General features: G+C 48.9%; 1 protein-coding gene across 2 annotated transcripts; it reads right to left on the bottom strand.

The window, feature by feature from the left end:
• Positions 1-130: 130 nt before the first annotated feature.
• Positions 131-23,455, bottom strand: polr1d (RNA polymerase I and III subunit D). Of its 2 annotated transcripts, XM_071399838.1 has the most exons (5): positions 23,275-23,455; positions 15,685-15,782; positions 14,999-15,075; positions 14,285-14,367; positions 131-380 (listed from the first exon to the last, which is right to left on the bottom strand). In XM_071399838.1, exons 1-5 carry the CDS (start codon positions 23,374-23,376, stop codon positions 333-335), a joined length of 408 nt encoding a protein of 135 aa, XP_071255939.1. In that variant the 5' UTR covers positions 23,377-23,455; the 3' UTR covers positions 131-332. The 2 variants fall into 2 exon arrangements, with proteins under 2 accessions (XP_071255939.1, XP_071255940.1); XM_071399839.1 differs by lacking the exon at positions 14,285-14,367 and having other exon boundaries at positions 23,275-23,401.

The raw sequence follows: 23,455 nt of genomic DNA, 5'->3' as shown, positions 1-23,455 counted from the left end.
GCACTATATAGGGAATAGGGTGCCCCGGTCTAAAGTAGTGCACTATATAGGGAATAGGGTGCTATTTGCGACGCATTCCTCATCTGATTAATGGATTTATAAATCACACCAGTCACAACAAACGAGTCAATTCTCTTATAAAATACTTTAGTAAAGTTTAGACAAACAGAAAGTCATGCCGACTGGATACTCGTCCAATAACAACACAACATGAGATTGGTTCATTGGGAAAACAAATCATTTTTCTGGCTTATCTATCAACAATGTACAGCATTAGGATCAAAATACAGAGACGTATGTTTCATATCCCGTCCACGCTCCCGCTGGGCTCCTCACTCCATGACGTCCTCCTGCTGTGATCTGAACTCACTCACCCTCCTCTACACACACACACACACACACGTTAACCCAATAACACAGCAGATACTAGGGTACATCTACCAGTTTAACAGCAGAGATCTAATCATAAGCAACTGTAAATAGTATCTAACAGTCCTGTTATAACAGACACAGTCCCCCCTACTGTTATAACTGACACAGTCCCCGCTACTGTTATAACAGACACAGTCCCCGCTACTGTTATAACAGACACAGTCCCCGCTACTGTTATAACTGACACAGTCCCCGCTACTGTTATAACAGACACAGTCCCCGCTACTGTTATAACAGACACAGTCCCCGCTACTGTTATAACAGACACAGTCCCCGCTACTGTTATAACAGACACAGTCCCCGCTACTGTTATAACAGACACAGTCCCCGCTACTGTTATAACAGACACAGTCCCCGCTACTGTTATAACAGACACAGTCCCCGCTACTGTTATAACAGACACAGTCCCCGCTACTGTTATAACTGACACAGTCCCCGCTACTGTTATAACTGACACAGTCCCCGCTACTGTTATAACTGACACAGTCCCCGCTACTGTTATAACTGACACAGTCCCCGCTACTGTTATAACAGACACAGTCCCCGCTACTGTTATAACAGACAGAGTCCCCGCTACTGTTATAACAGACACAGTCCCCGCTACTGTTATAACAGACACAGTCCCCGCTACTGTTATAACTGATACAGTCCCCGCTACTGTTATAACTGACACAGTCCCCGCTACTGTTATAACTGACACAGTCCCCGCTACTGTTATAACTGACACAGTCCCCGCTACTGTTATAACTGACACAGTCCCCGCTACTGTTATAACTGACACAGTACAGGAGGGAGTATGGATGGAAGTATGGAGGGAGTATGGAGAGAGTACGGATGGATGTACGGAGGGGAGTATGGGGGGAGTATGGAGGGAGTATGGAGGGGAGTATGGATGGATGTACGGAGGGGAGTATGGGGGGGAGTATGGATGGAAGTATGGAGGGAGTATGGAGGGAAGTATGGAGGGAGTATGGATGGATGTACGGAGGGGAGTATGGGGGGGAGTATGGAGGGAGTATGGAGGGATGTATGGAGGGAGTATGGAGGGATGAACGGAGGGAGTACGGAGGGAAGTATGGAGGGGAGTACGGAGGGGAGTATGGAGGGAAGTATGGAGGGAGTATGGATGGAAGTATGGAGGGGAGTATGGAGGGAGTATGGAGGGAAGTATGGAGGGAGTATGGATGGAAGTATGGAGGGAAGTATGGAGAGAGTATGGATGGAAGTATGGAGAGAGTATGGATGGAAGTATGGAGGGAAGTATGGATGGGAGTATGGAGGGGAGTATGGAGGGGAGTATGGAGGGGAGTATGGAGGGAAGTATGGAGGGAAGTATGGAGGGGAGTATGGAGGGGAGTATGGAGGGAGTATGGATGGAAGTATGGATGGAAGTATGGAGGGGAGTACGGAGGGAAGTACGGAGGGGAGTATGGAGGGGAGTATGGAGGGGAGTATGGAGGGGAGTATGGAGGGGAGTATGGAGGGAGTATGGAGGGAGGGAAGTACAGAGGGGAGTATGGAGGGGAGTATGGAGGGGAGTATGGAGGGAGTATGGAGAGAGTATGGAGGGAAGTATGGGTGGAAGTATGGGTGGAAGTATGGAGGGAAGTATGGATGGAAGTATGGAGGGAAGTATGGAGGGAGTATGGAGGGAGTATGGAGGGAGTATGGATGGAAGTATGGAGAGAGTACGGATGGAAGTACGGAGGGAAGTATGGAGGGAAGTATGGAGAGAGTACGGATGGAAGTATGGAGGGAAGTATGGAGAGAGTATGGAGGGAAGTATGGATGGAAGTATGGAGGGAAGTACGGATGGAGTATGGAGGGAAGTACGGAGGGAAGTACGGATGGAAGTATGGAGAGAGTACGGATGGAAGTATGGAGAGAGTATGGATGGAAGTATGGAGGGAAGTATGGAGGGAAGTATGGATGGAAGTACGGATGGAAGTATGGAGAGAGTATGGATGGAAGTATGGAGGGAAGAATGGAGAGAGTACGGATGGAAGTATGGAGGGGAGTATGGAGGGAGTATGGAGGGAAGTATGGAGGGAGTATGGATGGAAGTATGGAGGGAAGTATGGAGATAGTATGGAGGGAAGTATGGAGGGAAGTATGGAGATAGTATGGATGGAAGTATGGAGGGAAGTATGGAGGGAGTATGGAGGGAAGTATGGAGGGAGTATGGAGGGGAGTATGGAGGGGAGTATGGAGGGAAGTATGGAGGGAAGTATGGAGGGAAGTATGGAGGGAAGTATGGAGGGAAGTATGGAGGGGAGTATGGAGGGAAGTATGGAGGGAGTATGGAGGGAGTATGGAGGGGAGTATGGAGGGAGTATGGAGGGAAGTATGGAGGGAAGTATGGAGGGGAGTATGGAGGGGAGTATGGAGGGAAGTATGGAGGGGAGTATGGAGGGGAGTATGGAGGGAGTACGGAGGGAGTACGGATGGAAGTATGGAGGGAAGTATGGAGGGAAGTACGGAGGGGAGTACGGAGGGGAGTATGGAGGGAAGTACGGAGGGGAGTACGGAGGGGAGTACGGAGGGGAGTATGGAGGGGAGTATGGAGGGGAGTATGGAGGGGAGTATGGAGGGAGTATGGAGGGAAGTATGGGTGGAAGTATGGAGGGAAGTATGGAGGGAAGTATGGATGGAAGTATGGAGAGAGTACGGATGGAAGTATGGAGGGAAGTATGGAGAGAGTACGGATGGAAGTATGGAGGGAAGTATGGAGAGAGTATGGAGGGAAGTATGGAGGGAAGTATGGAGAGAGTATGGAGGGAAGTATGGAGGGAAGTATGGAGGGAAGTATGGATGGAGTATGGAGGGAAGTACGGAGAGAGTATGGATGGAAGTATGGAGAGAAGTACGGATGGAAGTATGGAGAGAGTATGGATGGAAGTATGGAGAGAGTATGGAGGGAAGTATGGAGGGAAGTATGGATGGAAGTACGGATGGAAGTATGGAGAGAGTATGGATGGAAGTATGGAGGGAAGAATGGAGAGAGTACGGATGGAAGTATGGAGAGAGTATGGATGGAAGTATGGAGGGGAGTACGGAGGGGAGTATGGAGGGGAGTATGGAGGGGAGTATGGAGGGAGTATGGAGGGAAGTATGGGTGGAAGTATGGAGGGAAGTATGGAGGGAAGTATGGAGGGAGTATGGATGGAAGTATGGAGAGAGTACGGATGGAAGTATGGAGGGAAGTATGGAGAGAGTACGGATGGAAGTATGGAGGGAAGTATGGAGAGAGTATGGAGGGAAGTATGGAGGGAAGTATGGAGAGAGTATGGAGGGAAGTATGGAGGGAAGTATGGAGGGAAGTATGGATGGAGTATGGAGGGAAGTACGGAGAGAGTATGGATGGAAGTATGGAGAGAAGTACGGATGGAAGTATGGAGAGAGTATGGATGGAAGTATGGAGAGAGTATGGAGGGAAGTATGGAGGGAAGTATGGATGGAAGTACGGATGGAAGTATGGAGAGAGTATGGATGGAAGTATGGAGGGAAGAATGGAGAGAGTACGGATGGAAGTATGGAGAGAGTATGGATGGAAGTATGGAGGGAAGTATGGATGGAAGTATGGAGGGAGTATGGAGGGAAGTACGGAGGGAAGTACGGATGGAAGTATGGAGAGAGTATGGATGGAGTATGGAGGGAAGTATGGAGAGAGTATGGATGGAAGTATGGAGAGTATGGATGGAAGTATGGAGAGAGTACGGAGGGAAGTATGGAGAGAGTACGGATGGAAGTATGGAGAGAGTACAGATGGAAGTATGGAGAGAGTATGGAGGGAAGTATGGAGAGAGTACGGATGGAAGTATGGAGAGAGTATGGAGGGAAGTATGGAGAGAGTACGGATGGAAGTATGGAGAGAGTATGGAGGGAAGTATGGAGGGAAGTACGGATGGAAGTATGGAGGGAAGTATGGATGGAAGTACGGAGGGAGTATGGAGGGAAGTATGGAGGGAGTATGGAGGGAAGTACGGATGGAAGTATGGAGAGAGTATGGATGGAAGTATGGAGGGAAGTACGGATGGAAGTATGGAGAGAGTATGGATGGAAGTATGGAGAGAGTATGGAGGGAAGTATGGAGGGAAGTATGGATGGAAGTACGGATGGAAGTATGGAGGGAAGTATGGATGGAAGTACGGATGGAAGTATGGAGAGAGTACGGATGGAAGTATGGAGGGAAGTATGGAGAGAGTACGGATGGAAGTATGGAGGGAAGTATGGAGAGAGTACGGATGGAAGTATGGAGGGAAGTATGGAGAGAGTACGGATGGAAGTATGGAGAGAGTATGGATGGAAGTATGGAGAGAGTATGGATGGAAGTATGGAGGGAAGTATGGAGGGAAGTATGGAGAGAGTATGGATGGAAGTATGGAGGGAAGTATGGAGAGAGTATGGAGGGAAGTATGGAGAGAGTATGGAGGGAAGTATGGAGGGAAGTATGGATGGAAGTACGGATGGAAGTATGGAGGGAAGTATGGAGAGAGTACGGATGGAAGTATGGAGGGAAGTATGGAGAGAGTACGGATGGAAGTATGGAGGGAAGTATGGAGAGAGTACGGATGGAAGTATGGAGGGAAGTATGGAGAGAGTACGGATGGAAGTATGGAGGGAAGTATGGATGGAAGTATGGAGAGAGTATGGAGGGAGTATGGAGAGAGTATGGAGGGGAGTATGGAGAGAGTATGGAGGGAAGTATGGAGGGAAGTATGGATGTAAGTACGGAGGGAAGTATGGATGTAAGTACGGAGGGAAGTATGGAGGGAAGTATGGATGTAAGTATGGATGTAAGTACGGATGGAAGTATGGAGGGAAGTATGGATGGAAGTACGGATGGAAGTATGGAGAGAGTACGGATGGAAGTATGGAGGGAAGTATGGAGAGAGTACGGATGGAAGTATGGAGGGAAGTATGGAGAGAGTACAGATGGAAGTATGGAGGGAAGTATGGATGGAAGTATGGAGGGGAGTATGGATGGAAGTATGGAGGGGAGTATGGATGGAAGTATGGAGGGGAGTATGGAGGGAGTATGGAGGGGAGTATGGAGGGAAGTATGGAGGGGAGTATGGAGGGAAGTATGGAGAGAGTATGGATGGAAGTATGGAGAGAGTATGGAGGGAAGTATGGAGGGAAGTATGGATGTAAGTACGGATGGAAGTATGGAGGGAAGTATGGATGGAAGTACGGATGGAAGTATGGAGAGAGTACGGATGGAAGTATGGAGGGAAGTATGGAGAGAGTACGGATGGAAGTATGGAGGGAAGTATGGAGAGAGTACGGATGGAAGTATGGAGGGAAGTATGGAGAGAGTACAGATGGAAGTATGGAGGGAAGTATGGATGGAAGTATGGAGGGGAGTATGGATGGAAGTATGGAGGGGAGTATGGATGGAAGTATGGAGGGGAGTATGGAGGGAGTATGGAGGGAGTATGGAGGGGAGTATGGAGGGGAGTATGGAGGGAAGTATGGAGGGAAGTATGGAGGGGAGTATGGATGGAAGTATGGAGGGAGTATGGAGGGAGTATGGAGGGGAGTATGGAGGGGAGTATGGAGGGAGTATGGAGGGAAGTATGGAGGGGAGTATGGAGGGGAGTATGGAGGGGAGTATGGAGGGAGTATGGAGGGAAGAATGGAGAGAGTACGGATGGAAGTATGGAGAGAGTATGGATGGAAGTATGGAGGGAAGAATGGAGAGAGTACGGATGGAAGAATGGAGAGAGTACGGATGGAAGTATGGATGGAAGTATGGAGGGAGTATGGAGGGAAGTACGGAGGGAAGTACGGATGGAAGTATGGAGAGAGTATGGATGGAGTATGGAGAGAGTATGGAGGGAAGTATGGAGAGAGTATGGATGGAAGTATGGAGAGTATGGATGGAAGTATGGAGAGAGTATGGAGAGAGTACGGATGGAAGTATGGAGAGAGTATGGAGGGAAGTATGGAGAGAGTACGGATGGAAGTATGGAGAGAGTATGGAGGGAAGTATGGAGGGAAGTATGGATGGAAGTATGGATGGAAGTATGGAGGGAGTATGGAGGGAAGTACGGAGGGAAGTACGGATGGAAGTATGGAGAGAGTATGGATGGAAGTATGGAGGGAAGTACGGATGGAAGTATGGAGAGAGTATGGAAGGAAGTATGGAGAGAGTATGGAGGGAAGTACGGAGGAAAGTATGGATGGAAGTACGGAGGGAAGTATGGATGGAAGTACGGATGGAAGTATGGAGAGAGTACGGATGGAAGTATGGAGGGAAGTATGGAGAGAGTACGGATGGAAGTATGGAGGGAAGTATGGATGGAAGTATGGAGAGAGTATGGAGGGGAGTATGGAGGGGAGTATGGAGGGAAGTACGGAGGGAGTATGGAGGGAGTATGGAGGGGAGTATGGATGGAAGTATGGAGGGGAGTATGGAGGGGAGTATGGAGGGGAGTATGGAGGGAAGTATGGAGAGAGTATGGATGGAAGTATGGAGAGAGTATGGAGGGAAGTATGGAGGGAAGTATGGATGGAAGTACGGATGGAAGTATGGAGAGAGTACGGATGGAAGTATGGAGGGAAGTATGGAGAGAGTACGGATGGAAGTATGGAGGGAAGTATGGATGGAAGTATGGAGAGAGTATGGAGGGGAGTATGGAGGGGAGTATGGAGGGAAGTATGGAGGGAAGTATGGAGGGGAGTATGGATGGAAGTATGGAGGGAGTATGGAGGGGAGTATGGAGGGAGTATGGAGGGGAGTATGGAGGGAGTATGGAGGGAAGTATGGAGGGGAGTATGGAGGGGAGTATGGAGGGGAGTATGGAGGGGAGTATGGAGGGAGTATGGAGGGAAGAATGGAGAGAGTACGGATGGAAGTATGGAGGGAAGAATGGAGAGAGTACGGATGGAAGAATGGATGGAAGTATGGAGGGAGTATGGAGGGAAGTACGGAGGGAAGTACGGATGGAAGTATGGAGAGAGTATGGATGGAGTATGGAGAGAGTATGGAGGGAAGTATGGAGAGAGTATGGAGGGAAGTATGGAGAGTATGGATGGAAGTATGGAGAGAGTATGGAGGGAAGTATGGAGAGAGTACGGATGGAAGTATGGAGAGAGTATGGAGGGAAGTATGGAGAGAGTACGGATGGAAGTATGGAGAGAGTATGGAGGGAAGTATGGAGGGAAGTATGGATGGAAGTATGGAGGGAAGTATGGATGGAAGTATGGAGGGAGTATGGAGGGAAGTACGGAGGGAAGTACGGATGGAAGTATGGAGAGAGTATGGATGGAAGTATGGAGGGAAGTACGGATGGAAGTATGGAGAGAGTATGGATGGAAGTATGGAGAGAGTATGGAGGGAAGTACGGAGGAAAGTATGGATGGAAGTACGGAGGGAAGTATGGATGGAAGTACGGATGGAAGTATGGAGAGAGTACGGAGGGAGTATGGAGGGGAGTACGGAGGGAGTACGGAGGGAGTATGGAGAGAGTATGGAGAGAGTATGGAGGGGAGTATGGAGGGAGTACGGAGGGGAGTATGGAGGGGAGTATGGAGGGAAGTACGGAGGGAGTACGGAGGGAGTATGGAGGGGAGTACGGAGGGAGTATGGAGGGAGTATGGAGGGAAGTATGGAGGGAAGTATGGAGGGAGTATGGAGGGAAGTATGGAGGGAGTATGGAGGGGAGTATGGAGGGGAGTATGGAGGGGAGTATGTAGGGAGTATGGAGGGAAGTATGGAGGGAAGTATGGAGGGAGTATGGAGGGAAGTATGGAGAGAGTATGGAGGGAAGTATGGAGAGAGTATGGATGGAAGTATGGTGGGAAGTATGGAGAGAGTATGGATGGAAGTATGGAGGGAAGTACGGAGGGAGTATGGAGGGAGTATGGATGGAAGTATGGATGGAAGTATGGATGGAAGTACGGAGGGAGTACGGAGGGAAGTATGGAGAGAGTATGGATGGAAGTATGGAGGGAAGTATGGAGGGAAGTATGGAGGGAAGTATGGAGGGAAGTATGGAGGGAAGTATGGAGGGAAGTACGGAGGGAGTACGGATGGAGTATGGAGGGAAGTATGGATGGAAGTATGGAGGGAGTATGGAGGGGAGTATGGAGGGAGTATGGAGGGATGTATGGAGGGAAGTATGGAGGGGAGTACGGAGGGAGTACGGATGGAAGTATGGAGGGAAGTACGGAGGGAGTATGGAGGGGAGTATGGAGAGAGTATGGAGGGAAGTATGGGTGGAAGTATGGAGGGGAGTATGGAGGGGAGTATGGAGGGGAGTATGGAGGGAAGTATGGAGGGAAGTATGGATGGGAGTATGGAGGGGAGTATGGAGGGGAGTATGGAGGGGAGTATGGAGGGGAGTATGAATGGAGTATGGGGGGGAGTATGGAGGGGAGTATGAATGGAGTATGGAGGGGAGTATGGAGGGAGTATGGAGGGAGTATGGAGGGGAGTATGGAGGGAGTATGGAGGGAAGTATGGAGGGGAGTATGGAGGGGAGTATGGAGGGAGTATGGAGGGAAGTATGGAGGGAGTATGGAGGGAAGTATGGAAGGAGTATGGATGGAAGTATGGAGGGGAGTATGGAGGGAGTACGGAGGGAGTACGGATGGAAGTATGGAGAGAGTATGGATGGAAGTATGGAGGGAAGTATGGAGGGAAGTATGGAGAGAGTATGGAGGGAAGTATGGAGGGAAGTATGGATGGAAGTACGGATGGAAGTATGGAGGGAAGTATGGAGAGAGTACGGATGGAAGTATGGAGGGAAGTATGGAGAGAGTACGGATGGAAGTATGGAGGGAAGTATGGAGAGAGTACGGATGGAAGTATGGAGGGAAGTATGGATGGAAGTATGGAGAGAGTATGGAGGGAAGTATGGAGGGGAGTATGGAGGGAAGTATGGAGGGGAGTATGGAGGGAGTATGGAGGGAGTATGGAGGGGAGTATGGAGGGAAGTATGGAGAGAGTATGGATGGAAGTATGGAGAGAGTATGGAGGGAAGTATGGAGGGAAGTATGGATGTAAGTACGGAGGGAAGTATGGATGGAAGTACGGATGGAAGTATGGAGAGAGTACGGATGGAAGTATGGAGAGAGTACGGATGGAAGTATGGAGGGAAGTATGGAGAGAGTACGGATGGAAGTATGGAGGGAAGTATGGAGAGAGTACGGATGGAAGTATGGAGGGAAGTATGGAGAGAGTACAGATGGAAGTATGGAGGGAAGTATGGAGGGGAGTATGGATGGAAGTATGGAGGGGAGTATGGAGGGAAGTATGGAGGGGAGTATGGAGGGAGTATGGAGGGAGTATGGAGGGGAGTATGGAGGGAAGTATGGAGGGAAGTATGGAGGGAAGTATGGAGGGGAGTATGGATGGGAGTATGGAGGGGAGTATGGAGGGGAGTATGGAGGGGAGTATGGAGGGGAGTATGGAGGGAGTATGGAGGGAAGTATGGAGGGGAGTATGGAGGGAGTATGGAGGGAGTATGGAGGGAAGAATGGAGAGAGTATGGATGGAAGTATGGAGGGAAGAATGGAGAGAGTACGGATGGAAGTATGGAGAGAGTACGGAGGGAAGTATGGAGAGAGTACGGATGGAAGTATGGAGAGAGTACGGAGGGAAGTATGGAGAGAGTACGGATGGAAGTATGGAGAGAGTACGGAGGGAAGTATGGAGGGAAGTATGGATGGAAGTATGGAGGGAAGTATGGATGGAAGTATGGAGGGAAGTACGGAGGGAAGTACGGATGGAAGTATGGAGAGAGTATGGATGGAAGTATGGAGGGAAGTACGGATGGAAGTATGGAGAGAGTATGGATGGAAGTATGGAGAGAGTATGGAGGGAAGTATGGAGGGATGTATGGATGGAAGTATGGAGGGAAGTACGGATGGAAGTATGGAGAGAGTACGGATGGAAGTATGGAGGGAAGTATGGAGAGAGTACGGATGGAAGTATGGAGGGAAGTATGGAGAGAGTACGGATGGAAGTATGGAGGGAAGTATGGAGAGAGTACGGATGGAAGTATGGAGGGAAGTATGGATGGAAGTATGGAGAGAGTATGGAGGGGAGTATGGAGGGGAGTATGGAGGGAAGTATGGAGGGAGTATGGAGGGAGTATGGAGGGGAGTATGGAGGGAAGTATGGAGAGAGTATGGATGGAAGTATGGAGAGAGTATGGAGGGAAGTATGGAGGGAAGTATGGATGGAAGTACGGATGGAAGTATGGAGAGAGTACGGATGGAAGTATGGAGGGAAGTATGGAGAGAGTACGGATGGAAGTATGGAGGGAAGTATGGAGAGAGTACGGATGGAAGTATGGAGGGAAGTATGGAGAGAGTACGGATGGAAGTATGGAGGGAAGTATGGAGGGAGTACGGATGGAAGTATGGAGGGAAGTATGGATGGAAGTATGGAGGGGAGTATGGATGGAAGTATGGAGGGGAGTATGGATGGAAGTATGGAGGGGAGTATGGATGGAGTATGGAGGGAGTATGGAGGGAAGTATGGAGGGAAGTATGGATGGAAGTATGGAGGGGAGTATGGATGGAAGTATTTAGGGAAGTATGTAGGGAGTATGGAAGGGAGTATGGAGGGGAGTATGGAGGGGAGTATGGAGGGAAGTATGGAGGGGAGTATGGAGGGGAGTATGGAGGGGAGTATGGAGGGAGTATGGAGGGAAGTATGGATGGAAGTATGGAGGGAGTATGGATGGAAGTATGGAGGGAGTACGGAGGGAGTATGGAGGGAAGTATGGAGGGAGTATGGATGGAAGTATGGAGGGGAGTATGGAGGGGAGTATGTAGGGAGTATGGAGGGAAGTATGGAGGGAGTATGGAGGGAAGTATGGTGAGAGTATGGATGGAAGTATGGAGGGAAGTACGGAGGGAGTATGGAGGGAGTATGGATGGAAGTATGGATGGAAGTATGGAGGGAAGTACGGAGGGAGTATGGAGGGAAGTATGGAGGGAAGTATGGATGGAAGTATGGAGAGAGTATGGAGGGAAGTATGGATGGAAGTATGGAGGGAAGTATGGATGGAAGTATGGAGGGAAGTACGGAGGGAGTACGGATGGAGTATGGAGGGAAGTATGGATGGAAGTATGGAGGGAGTATGGAGGGGAGTATGGAGGGAGTATGGAGGGATGTATGGAGGGGAGTACGGAGGGAGTACGGATGGAAGTATGGAGGGAAGTACGGAGGGAGTATGGAGGGGAGTATGGAGAGAGTATGGAGGGAAGTATGGGTGGAAGTATGGAGGGGAGTATGGAGGGGAGTATGGAGGGAGTATGGAGGGAAGTATGGAGGGAAGTATGGAGGGGAGTATGGAGGGGAGTATGGAGGGAGTATGGAGGGAGTATGGAGGGAGTATGGAGGGAGTATGGAGGGGAGTATGAATGGAGTATGGGGGGGAGTATGGAGGGGAGTATGGAGGGAGTATGGAGGGAGTATGGAGGGGAGTATGGAGGGAGTATGGAGGGAAGTATGGAGGGGAGTATGGAGGGAGTATGGAGGGAAGTATGGAGGGAGTATGGAGGGAAGTATGGAAGGAGTATGGATGGAAGTATGGAGGGGAGTATGGAGGGAGGTATGGAGGGAAGTATGGAGGGAAGTATGGAGAGAGTATGGATGGAAGTATGGAGGGAAGTACGGAGGGAGTATGGAGGGAAGTACGGAGGGAGTATGGAGGGAGTATGGAGGGGAGTATGGAGGGAGTATGGAGGGATGTACAGAGGGAGTATGGAGGGAGTATGGAGGGGAGTATGGAGGGAGTATGGATGGAAGTATGGAGGGGAGTATGGAGGGAGTATGGAGGGAAGTACAGAGGGAAGTACGGAGGGAGTACGGAGGGAGTACGGAGGGAGTACGGAGGGAGTATGGATGGGAGTATGGAGGGTAGTATGGAGGGGAGTATGGAGGGGAGTATGGAGGGAGTATGGAGGGATGTACAGAGGGAGTATGGATGGAAGTATGGAGGGAGTATGGAGGGGAGTATGGATGGAAGTATGGATGGAAGTATGGAGGGAGTATGGAGGGATGTACGGAGGGAGTATGGATGGAAGTATGGAGGGAGTATGGAGGGAGTATGGAGGGGAGTATGGAGGGAAGTATGGATGGAAGTATGGAGGGAGTATGGAGGGATGTACGGAGGGAGTATGGAGGGATGTACAGAGGGAGTATGGAGGGAGTATGGAGGGATGTACGGAGGGAGTATGGAGGGAAGTTTTTAGGGAGTATGGATGGAAGTACGGAGGGAGTATGGAGGGAAGTATGGAGGGGAGTATGGAGGGGAGTATGGAGGGAGTATGGATGGAAGTACGGAGGGAGTACGGAGGGAGTACGAAGGGCGTACGGAGGGAAGTATGGAGGGAAGTATGGAGGGATGTACGGAGGGAAGTACGGAGGGAGTACGGAGGGCGTACGGAGGGAGTACGGAGGGGAGTACGGAGGGGAGTACGGAGGGGAGTACGGAGGGAGTACGGAGGGGAGTACGGAGGGATGTACGGAGGGAGGTACGGAGGGCGTACGGAGGGAGTACGGAGGGGAGTACGGAGGGAGTACGGAGGGCGTACGGAGGGAGTACGGAGGGAGTACGGAGGGGAGTACGGAGGGAGTACGGAGGGGAGTACGGAGGGAGTACGGAGGGAGTATGGATGGAGTATGGAGAGAGTACGGAGGGAAGTATGGAGAGTATGGATGGAAGTATGGAGAGTATGGATGGAAGTATGGAGAGTATGGATGGAAGTATGGAGAGAGTATGGAGGGAAGTATGGAGAGAGTACGGATGGAAGTATGGAGAGAGTACGGATGGAAGTATGGAGAGAGTATGGAGGGAAGTATGGAGAGAGTACGGATGGAAGTATGGAGAGAGTATGGAGGGAAGTATGGAGAGAGTACGGATGGAAGTATGGAGAGAGTATGGAGGGAAGTATGGAGGGAAGTACGGATGGAAGTATGGAGGGAAGTATGGAGGAAGTATGGAGGGAAGTACGGATGGAAGTATGGAGAGAGTATGGATGGAAGTATGGAGGGAAGTAGGGATGGAAGTATGGAGAGAGTATGGATGGAAGTATGGAGAGAGTATGGAGGGAAGTATGGAGGGAAGTATGGATGGAAGTACGGATGGAAGTATGGAGGGAAGTATGGATGGAAGTACGGATGGAAGTATGGAGAGAGTACGGATGGAAGTATGGAGGGAAGTATGGAGAGAGTACGGATGGAAGTATGGAGGGAAGTATGGAGAGAGTACGGATGGAAGTATGGAGGGAAGTATGGATGGAAGTATGGAGAGAGTATGGATGGAAGTATGGAGAGAGTATGGATGGAAGTATGGAGGGAAGTATGGAGGGAAGTATGGAGGGAGTATGGAGGGAAGTATGGAGGGAAGTATGGATGGGAGTATGGAGGGGAGTATGGAGGGGAGTATGGAGGGAAGTATGGAGGGAAGTATGGAGGGAAGTATGGAGGGAGTATGGAGGGGAGTATGGAGGGAGTATGGAGGGAAGTATGGAGGGAGTATGGAGGGAAGTATGGAGGGGAGTATGGATGGAAGTATGGAGGGGAGTATGGAGGGGAGTATGGAGGGAGTACGGAGGGAGTACGGATGGAAGTATGGAGAGAGTACGGATGGAAGTATGGAGGGAAGTATGGAGAGAGTATGGAGGGAAGTATGGAGAGAGTATGGAGGGAAGTATGGAGGGAAGTATGGATGGAAGTACGGATGGAAGTATGGAGAGAGTACGGATGGAAGTATGGAGGGAAGTATGGAGAGAGTACGGATGGAAGTATGGAGGGAAGTATGGAGAGAGTACGGATGGAAGTATGGAGGGAAGTATGGAGAGAGTATGGAGGGAGTACGGAGGGTACCTGGAAGGTGTTGAGGACGTGTTGACAGACATCAGTGAGCTCATTCAGTCCTCTTCTCAAAGGTTCTACTGCTGGAACCCCACCTGGAACACACACACACACACACACACACACACACACACACACACACACACACACACACACACACACACACACACACACACACACACACACACACACACACACACACACACACACACACACACACACACACACACACACACACACACACACACACACACACACACACACACACACACACACACACACACACACACACACACACACACACACACACACACACACACACACACACACACACACACACACACACACACACACACACACACACACACACACGTTCCAGGCAAGAATAGAGGAGGAGAGAAGAACACAGTGGGTGGAGGAGAGAAGAACACAGTGGGTGGAGGAGAGAAGAACACAGTGGGTGGAGGAGAGAAGAACACAGTGGGTGGAGGAGAGAAGAACACAGTGGGTGGAGGAGAGAAGAACACAGTGGGTGGAGGAGAGAAGAACACAGTGGGTGGAGGAGAGAAGAACACAGTGGGTGGAGGAGAGAAGAACACAGTGGGTGGAGGAGAGAAGAACACAGTGGGTGGAGGAGAGAAGAACACAGTGGGTGGAGGAGAGAAGAACACAGTGGGTGGAGGAGAGAAGAACACAGTGGGTGGAGGAGAGTTGTGTCCTGCGTACCTCGGGTCTGGATACGGAAGTTGATCTTGCTCTCAGAGGGGTGAGTGATGCTGTAACCACAGAAGTCGACATCCAGGCTAAACACACAGCAGAAACAGACCATTACACACATGAAGACATATCACTACGGTGAGGCATTACAGGAGTCAGCAATACAACGAAGGTTCAACCAGCCCACCTAAAGGCAAGGTGGACACCTACTGACAACACCAACATCTCAGCGGTGGCTGTGGAGCGGGGACTAGGGGCTAAGGCTGGATTATGGCCCTGTATCAAAGGAGGTTGGTTGCCCAGGGTTAAGGGTCAGAGGTTAGGGATCAAAGACTAACCTGACATTGTAGCAGAGGGAGTTAGGGTTAGGTAATAACCTCTTCTTGACCTTGGTCGTGTTCCCCTGCTCAGACATTGCATGCATCAATCGTCGACTGTGCCGTTGGGCACCAGATAGCAATAACATGTGGTTAGCTGAGAGGTAAAATACCTATCCAGGCATTGTGAGATCTGGCAAGCGTCAGCAACGTCTGAGCAGAGGAACACACCACATATAGCGTATTAGGCTGGGGTTAGGGGTCAGGTAATAACCTCTTCATGACGTTGTAGCAGAGGGAGTTAGGGTTAGAGGTCAGGTAATAACCTCTTCATGACGTTGTAGCAGAGGGAGTTAGGGTTAGAGGTTAGAGACTAACCTCTTCATAACCATGTAACGTAGAGAGTTCCCCAGAGTGTGATCCTCCTCATGAAGAACAAACGTCACACAGCCCTCGTCTGCTCCATCAGCCTGCACCTAGAGACACAGATACAACCATCAGACCCTTAAACACAGTCCTTGTCTGCTCCATCAGACCCTTAAACAACCACCACCCGGTACTCTACCCTGAACCTTAGTCACTAGCCGGCTAACACACGGTACTCTACCCTGAACCTTAGTCACTAGCCGGCTAACACCTGGTACTCTACCCTGAACCTTAGTCAGTCACTAGCCGGCTAATACCCGGTACTCTACCCTGAACCTTAGTCACTAGCTGGCTAACACCCGGTACTCTACCCTGAACCTTAGTCACTAGCTGGCTAACACCCGGTACTCTACCCTGAACCTTAGTCACTAGCCGGCTAACACCTGGTACTCTACCCTGAACCTTAGTCAGTCACTAGCCGGCTAATACCCGGTACTCTACCCTGAACCTTAGTCACTAGCCGGCTAATACCCGGTACTCTACCCTGAACCTTAGTCACTAGCCGGCTAACACCCGGTACTCTACCCTGAACCTTAGTCAGTCACTAGCCGGCTAATACCCGGTACTCTACCCTGAACCTTAGTCACTAGCCGGCTAACACCCGGTACTCTACCCTGAACCTTAGTCACTAGCCGGCTAACACCCGGTACTCTACCCTGAACCTTAGTCACTAGCCGGCTAACACCCGGTACTCTACCCTGAACCTTAGTCACTAGCCGGCTAACACCCGGTACTCTACCCTGAACCTTAGTCACTAGCTGGCTAACACCCGGTACTCTACCCTGAACCTTAGTCCCTAGCCGGGTAACACCCGGTACTCTACCCTGAACCTTAGTCACTAGCCGGCTAACACCCGGTACTCTACCCTGAACCTTAGTCACTAGCCGGCTAACACCCGGTACTCTACCCTGAACCTTAGTCACTAGCCGGCTAACACCCGGTACTCTACCCTGAACCTTAGTCACTAGCCGGCTAACACCTGGTACTCTACCCTGAACCTTAGTCACTAGCCGGCTAACACCTGGTACTCTACCCTGAACCTTAGTCACTAGCCGGCTAACACCCGGTACTCTACCCTGAACCTTAGTCACTAGCTGGCTAACACCCGGTACTCTACCCTGAACCTTAGTCACTAGCTGGCTAACACCCGGTACTCTACCCTGAACCTTAGTCACTAGCCGGCTAACACCCGGTACTCTACCCTGAACCTTAGTCACTAGCCGGCTAACACCCGGTACTCTACCCTGAACCTTAGTCAGTCACTAGCCGGCTAATACCAGGTACTCTACCCTGAACCTTAGTCACTAGCCGGCTAATACCCGGTACTCTACCCTGAACCTTAGTCACTAGCCGGCTAACACCCGGTACTCTACCCTGAACCTTAGTCACTAGCCGGCTAACACCCGGTACTCTACCCTGAACCTTAGTCAGTCACTAGCCGGCTAATACCCGGTACTCTACCCTGAACCTTAGTCACTAGCCGGCTAACACCCGGTACTCTACCCTGAACCTTAGTCACTAGCCGGCTAACACCCGGTACTCTACCCTGAACCTTAGTCACTAGCCGGCTAACACCCGGTACTCTACCCTGAACCTTAGTCACTAGCTGGCTAACACCCGGTACTCTACCCTGAACTTTAGTCCCTAGCCGGGTAACACCCGGTACTCTACCCTGAACCTTAGTCACTAGCCGGCTAACACCCGGTACTCTACCCTGAACCTTAGTCACTAGCCGGCTAACACCCGGTACTCTACCCTGAACCTTAGTCACTAGCTGGCTAACACCCGGTACTCTACCCTGAACCTTAGTCACTAGCCGGCTAACACCCGGTACTCTACCCTGAACCTTAGTCACTAGCCGGCTAACACCCGGTACTCTACCCTGAACCTTAGTCACTAGCCGGCTAACACCCGGTACTCTACCCTGAACCTTAGTCACTAGCCGGCTAACACCCGGTACTCTACCCTGAACCTTAGTCACTAGCCGGCTAACACCCGGTACTCTACCCTGAACCTTAGTCACTAGCCGGCTAACACCCGGTACTCTACCCTGAACCTTAGTCACTAGCTGGCTAACACCCGGTACTCTACCCTGAACCTTAGTCACTAGCTGGCTAACACCCGGTACTCTACCCTGAACCTTAGTCACTAGCTGGCTAACACCCGGTACTCTACCCTGAACCTTAGTCACTAGCCGGCTAACACCCGGTACTCTACCCTGAACCTTAGTCACTAGCCGGCTAACACCCGGTACTCTACCCTGAACCTTAGTCACTAGCCGGCTAACACCCGGTACTCTACCCTGAACCTTAGTCACTAGCCGGCTAACACCCGGTACTCTACCCTGAACCTTAGTCACTAGCCGGCTAACACCCGGTACTCTACCCTGAACCTTAGTCACTAGCCGGCTAACACCCGGTACTCTACCCTGAACCTTAGTCACTAGCCGGCTAACACCCGGTACTCTACCCTGAACCTTAGTCACTAGCCGGCTAACACCCGGTACTCTACCCTGAACCTTAGTCACTAGCCGGCTAACACCCGGTACTCTACCCTGAACCTTAGTCACTAGCCGGCTAACACCCGGTACTCTACCCTGAACCTTAGTCACTAGCCGGCTAACACCCGGTACTCTACCCTGAACCTTAGTCACTAGCCGGCTAACACCCGGTACTCTACCCTGAACCTTAGTCACTAGCCGGCTAACACCCGGTACTCTACCCTGAACCTTAGTCACTAGCCGGCTAACACCCGGTACTCTACCCTGAACCTTAGTCACTAGCCGGCTAACACCCGGTACTCTACCCTGAACCTTAGTCACTAGCCGGCTAACACCCGGTACTCTACCCTGAACCTTAGTCACTAGCCGGCTAACACCCGGTACTCTACCCTGAACCTTAGTCACTAGCCGGCTAACACCCGGTACTCTACCCTGAACCTTAGTCACTAGCCGGCTAACACCCGGTACTCTACCCTGAACCTTAGTCACTAGCCGGCTAACACCTGGTACTCTACCCTGAACCTTAGTCACTAGCCGGCTAACACCTGGTACTCTACCCTGAACCTTAGTCACTAGCCGGCTAACACCTGGTACTCTACCCTGAACCTTAGTCACTAGCCGGCTAACACCTGGTACTCTACCCTGAACCTTAGTCACTAGCCGGCTAACACCTGGTACTCTACCCTGAACCTTAGTCACTAGCCGGCTAACACCTGGTACTCTACCCTGAACCTTAGTCACTAGCCGGCTAACACCTGGTACTCTACCCTGAACCTTAGTCACTAGCCGGCTAACACCCGGTACTCTACCCTGAACCTTAGTCACTAGCCGGCTAACACCCGGTACTCTACCCTGAACCTTAGTCACTAGCTGGCTAACACCCGGTACTCTACCCTGAACCTTAGTCACTAGCCGGCTAACACCTGGTACTCTACCCTGAACCTTAGTCACTAGCTGGCTAACACCCGGTACTCTACCCTGAACCTTAGTCACTAGCCGGCTAACACCCGGTACTCTACCCTGAACCTTAGTCACTAGCCGGCTAACACCTGGTACTCTACCCTGAACCTTAGTCACTAGCCGGCTAACACCCGGTACTCTACCCGGAACTTTAATTTAACCTTAAACCTTAGCACCATAATTTGCAAATAAATTCATTAAAAATCCTACAATGTGATTTTCTGGATTTTTCCCCCTCATTTTGTCTGTCATAGTTGAAGTGTACCTATGATGAAAATTACAGGCCTCTCTCATCTTTTTAAGTGGGAGAACTTGCACAATTGGTGGCTGACTAAATACTTTTTTGCCCCACTGTATACTGTTCAGTTGTCAGCATACATGGATACACAGACTTTATTCAAGGTCAGTGGAAGGTCATTAGTAAAACAATAATGGTCCAAGCCGGCTGCCCTGCGGTACACCACACTCAACTGAATTTGCATTAGAGAGGCTTCCATGAAAGAAAACCCTCTGTTCTATTGGATAGGTAAGTGTCCAGCCATGATAAGGCAAATGATGTTAATCCATATAGGGTGCTTTTATTCTTCTTGTGCAGCGTAATGACCTTTGCCTCCCTCCAGGCCTGAGAGCACACTCCGTCTTCTAGGCATAGATAGAAGATGTGCCAAATAGCATCGCAATGTATTCCACTACCAACTTGATAACTTACCATCCAAGTTCAGTTCCAGGTGGTTTGTCCTAATTCATAGATAGCAAATATATTTTTCACCTCTTCCACACAAATTCAAAACTACAGCGCTCAGCTTTCATTATTTTGATCCGTTATGCAGGAATATGAAGGATCAGCATGTTGTTTTGTATGTCATGCCTAACTTTGCTAATCAACAAAAACATGATTAAAGTGGTTGGCAATATCAAAGGGTTTTGTTATGAATCAGTCTCAATGAAAGATGGAGCCGAGTTAGCATTTCTACCTAGCTACTCCTTTTTACTATCATTCCTTAAAGAATGCATCGTTATTCCATAGAATCGTTTCTTCTTTTTGTTTAGTTACGTGATTTCTCTGTACGTTTGCCAATCTGCTGTGTTGCCAGATTTATTTTCCATTCCCATATCATCATCCCGCTCAGTCAATACAGTTTTTCAATTCATCATGTATCCATGGGGATTTGGTAGATCTAACAGTCCGTTTATTGATGTGTGCCTGTCAGTAACCTGAAGAAGCAGTTTCATAAATGCTTTAAGTGCAGCGTCAGATGTTCCTATTTACATATCAGACCATTCTTTCACATCTTCAACATAGGAATCATTGCAAAAACCTCTAGTATGATCGGTTATACACTATATTAGGCCCAGTCTTTGGAACTTTGGTTTTCCTAGATTTGGCTATTATATTATGATCACTATGTCTGATGGGTGTGGATTCTGCTTTAGAGAAGATTTCTGCAACATTAGTAAAGATGTGGTCAATACAAGTGGATTATTTAGTTCCTGTGCTGTTTGTAACTACCCTGATAAGTTGACTGATGATCTGAATCAGGTTCCAGGTTCCAATTCACAATTCCAAATCACCCAGAAAATATACTTCTCTGTTGATATCACATACATTATCAAGCATGTCACACGTTATCCAGATACTGACTGTTAGCACTTGGTGGTCTATAGCAGCTTCCCACCAGAATGGGCTTTAGGTGAGGCAGATGAACCTGTAGCCATATTACTTCAACAGTATTTAACATGAGATCCTCTCTAATCTTTACAGGAATGTGACTGAATATAAACAGCAAAACCTCTAGTATTTATACAGTGTATTTATATATAGCTCACTAACATATATCCTGCTGTATATATCATTCCTAGTATATCTACTGTAAATATTGTACACAGATTGTAAATACACACACTCTCTGTCTTTAGAATATACCTTCCTGTATTATTCCACTAACCCTACCACCCCTCCCCTAATTAGAGTAAACTAATAAACAATAACACTTAGGCTTCTACTTCCAGCTTATACATCTTATACACATTTTACAGACACCATCTATTTTACAACAGTTATATTTGATTTGTTTTTGGTCCTGCCCTTCCTCTATTTCTGATGTCCATCCAGTTTGACTTTTATTTGTAACTGTGCTATTTCATAAAAGTTCTGAACCTATACTACCGTTCAAAAGTTTGGGGTCACTAAGAAATGTCCTTGTTTTTGAAAGAAAAGCATATTTTTTGTCCATCAAAATAAACATCAAATTGATCAGAAATACAGTGTAGACATATTTAATGTTGTAAATGACAGTTGTAGCTGGAAACGGCTGATTTTTAATGGAATATCTACATAGGTGTACAGAGGCCCATTATCAGCAACCATCACTCCTGTGTTCCAATGGCACGTTGTGTTAGCTAATCCAAGTTCATCATTTTACAAGGCTAATTGATCATTAGAAAACCCTTTTGCAATTATGTTAGCACAGCTGAAAACTGTTGTTCTGATTAAAGAAGCAATAAAACTGCCCTTCTTTAGACTAGTTGAGTATCTGGAGCATCAGCATTTGTGGGTTCAATTACAGGCTCAAAATGGCCAGAAACAAAGACCTTTCTTCTGAAACTCGTCAGTCTATTCTTGTTCTCAGAAATGAAGGCTATTCCATGTGAGAAATTTCCAAGAAACTGAATATCTCGTACAGCGCTGTGTACTACTCCTTTCACAGAACAGCACAAACTGTCTCTAACCAGAATAGAAAGAGGAGTTGGAGGCCCCGGTGCACAACTGAGCAAGAGGACAATTACATTAGAGTGTCTAGTTTGAGAAACAGACGCCTCACAAGTCCTCAACTGGCAGCTTCATTAAATAGTACCTGCAAAACACCAGTCAACGTCAACAGTGCAGAGGCGACTCCGGGATGCTGGCCTTCTAGGCAGAGCTCCTCTGTCCAGTGTCTGTGTTCTTTTGCCCATCTTAATCTTTTCTTTTTAATTGGCAAGTCTGAGATATAGCTTTTTCTTTGCAACTCTGCTGGCCCTTGAATGTACACAGAGAGTTAACAATAATATGCATGTCAATCTCTCCTGGCTCAAAGTGGGGGAGAGATTGACTTCATCAATACTTGTATTTATGAGGGGGTATTGACATGTTGAACGCACCGAGTTGTCTGTCTAAACTACTAGCACACAGCTCAGACACCCATGCATACCCCACAAGACATGCCACCAGAGGTCTCTTCACAGTCCCCAAGTCCAGAACAGACTATGGGAGGTGCACAGTAATACATAGAGCCATGACTACATGGAACTCTATTCCACATCAGGTAACTGATGCAAAAGCAACCGATGTGAAATTGCTAGCTAGTTAGCGGTGGTGCGCGCTAATAGCGTTTCAATCGGTGACATCACTCGCTCTGAGGCCTTGAAGTAGTGGTTCCCCTTGTTTTTAAAGTTTAAAAAAAAACACCTTATGGAACAGTGGGGACTGTGAAGCACGCGCACACACACACACACACACACACACACACACACACACACACACACACACACACACACACACACACACATTGTACTGTAGATATGTGGTAGTGGTGGAGAAGTGGCCTGAGGGCACACAGTCTGAATGTATTGTAATGTTTAAAAAATATATAAACTGCCTTAATTTTGCTGGACCCAAGGAAGAGTAGCGCAAACACACATGTAATGGGCTTTGAATAAACTAAATATAATGGAAACACTGCCCCCAGTGGACTGCTTTCTAAATGACAGGTTGTTGTACAGTCAACCTCTTGCCGGTTAAATGTACGAGTTGTCAAAACAAACCCTAGATAACTGGCAACACAGGCAGCATGGATCAGGCTCAATTAAAATAAGTATGTACATTGTGTATTTGAGTTAACAGTGCCTGGTCTGACATAACGCTACTGTAGTCAAATCACGACCAGTGCCCGTGAGTCTTCTTCCACACGAACCGTGGAAAACTGCCAATACACGATGAGGCTGCAATAGCCGAATTATGGCACCACATGAGAACAATTTCAGACAACTATTCAGAGGCATATTTTCATGCCCTAGTCGCTAAAGTAGTTAGCAACACTTACCATCTCCAATACCGATTTCTTTTCTCCATCTACCCCCGCCATGCTTGAAAACAAAAAACACTCGACTACAACGTTTCCTGTTTCGTCGCGTAAATGTGACATACATTAAAACATCATGTGACTTTGGTCAGACACAACCAGGAAGTAGCTGTACACCAAGAAGTGTAGTTCAAAATTCCGC

Source organism: Salvelinus alpinus, chromosome 4 (genome assembly GCF_045679555.1).
Source record: "Salvelinus alpinus chromosome 4, SLU_Salpinus.1, whole genome shotgun sequence".
Classification (NCBI taxonomy): domain Eukaryota; kingdom Metazoa; phylum Chordata; class Actinopteri; order Salmoniformes; family Salmonidae; genus Salvelinus; species Salvelinus alpinus.
The sequence above is the reverse complement of the archived record's forward strand: the minus strand, read 5'-3'. Positions and strand labels throughout refer to the sequence as shown.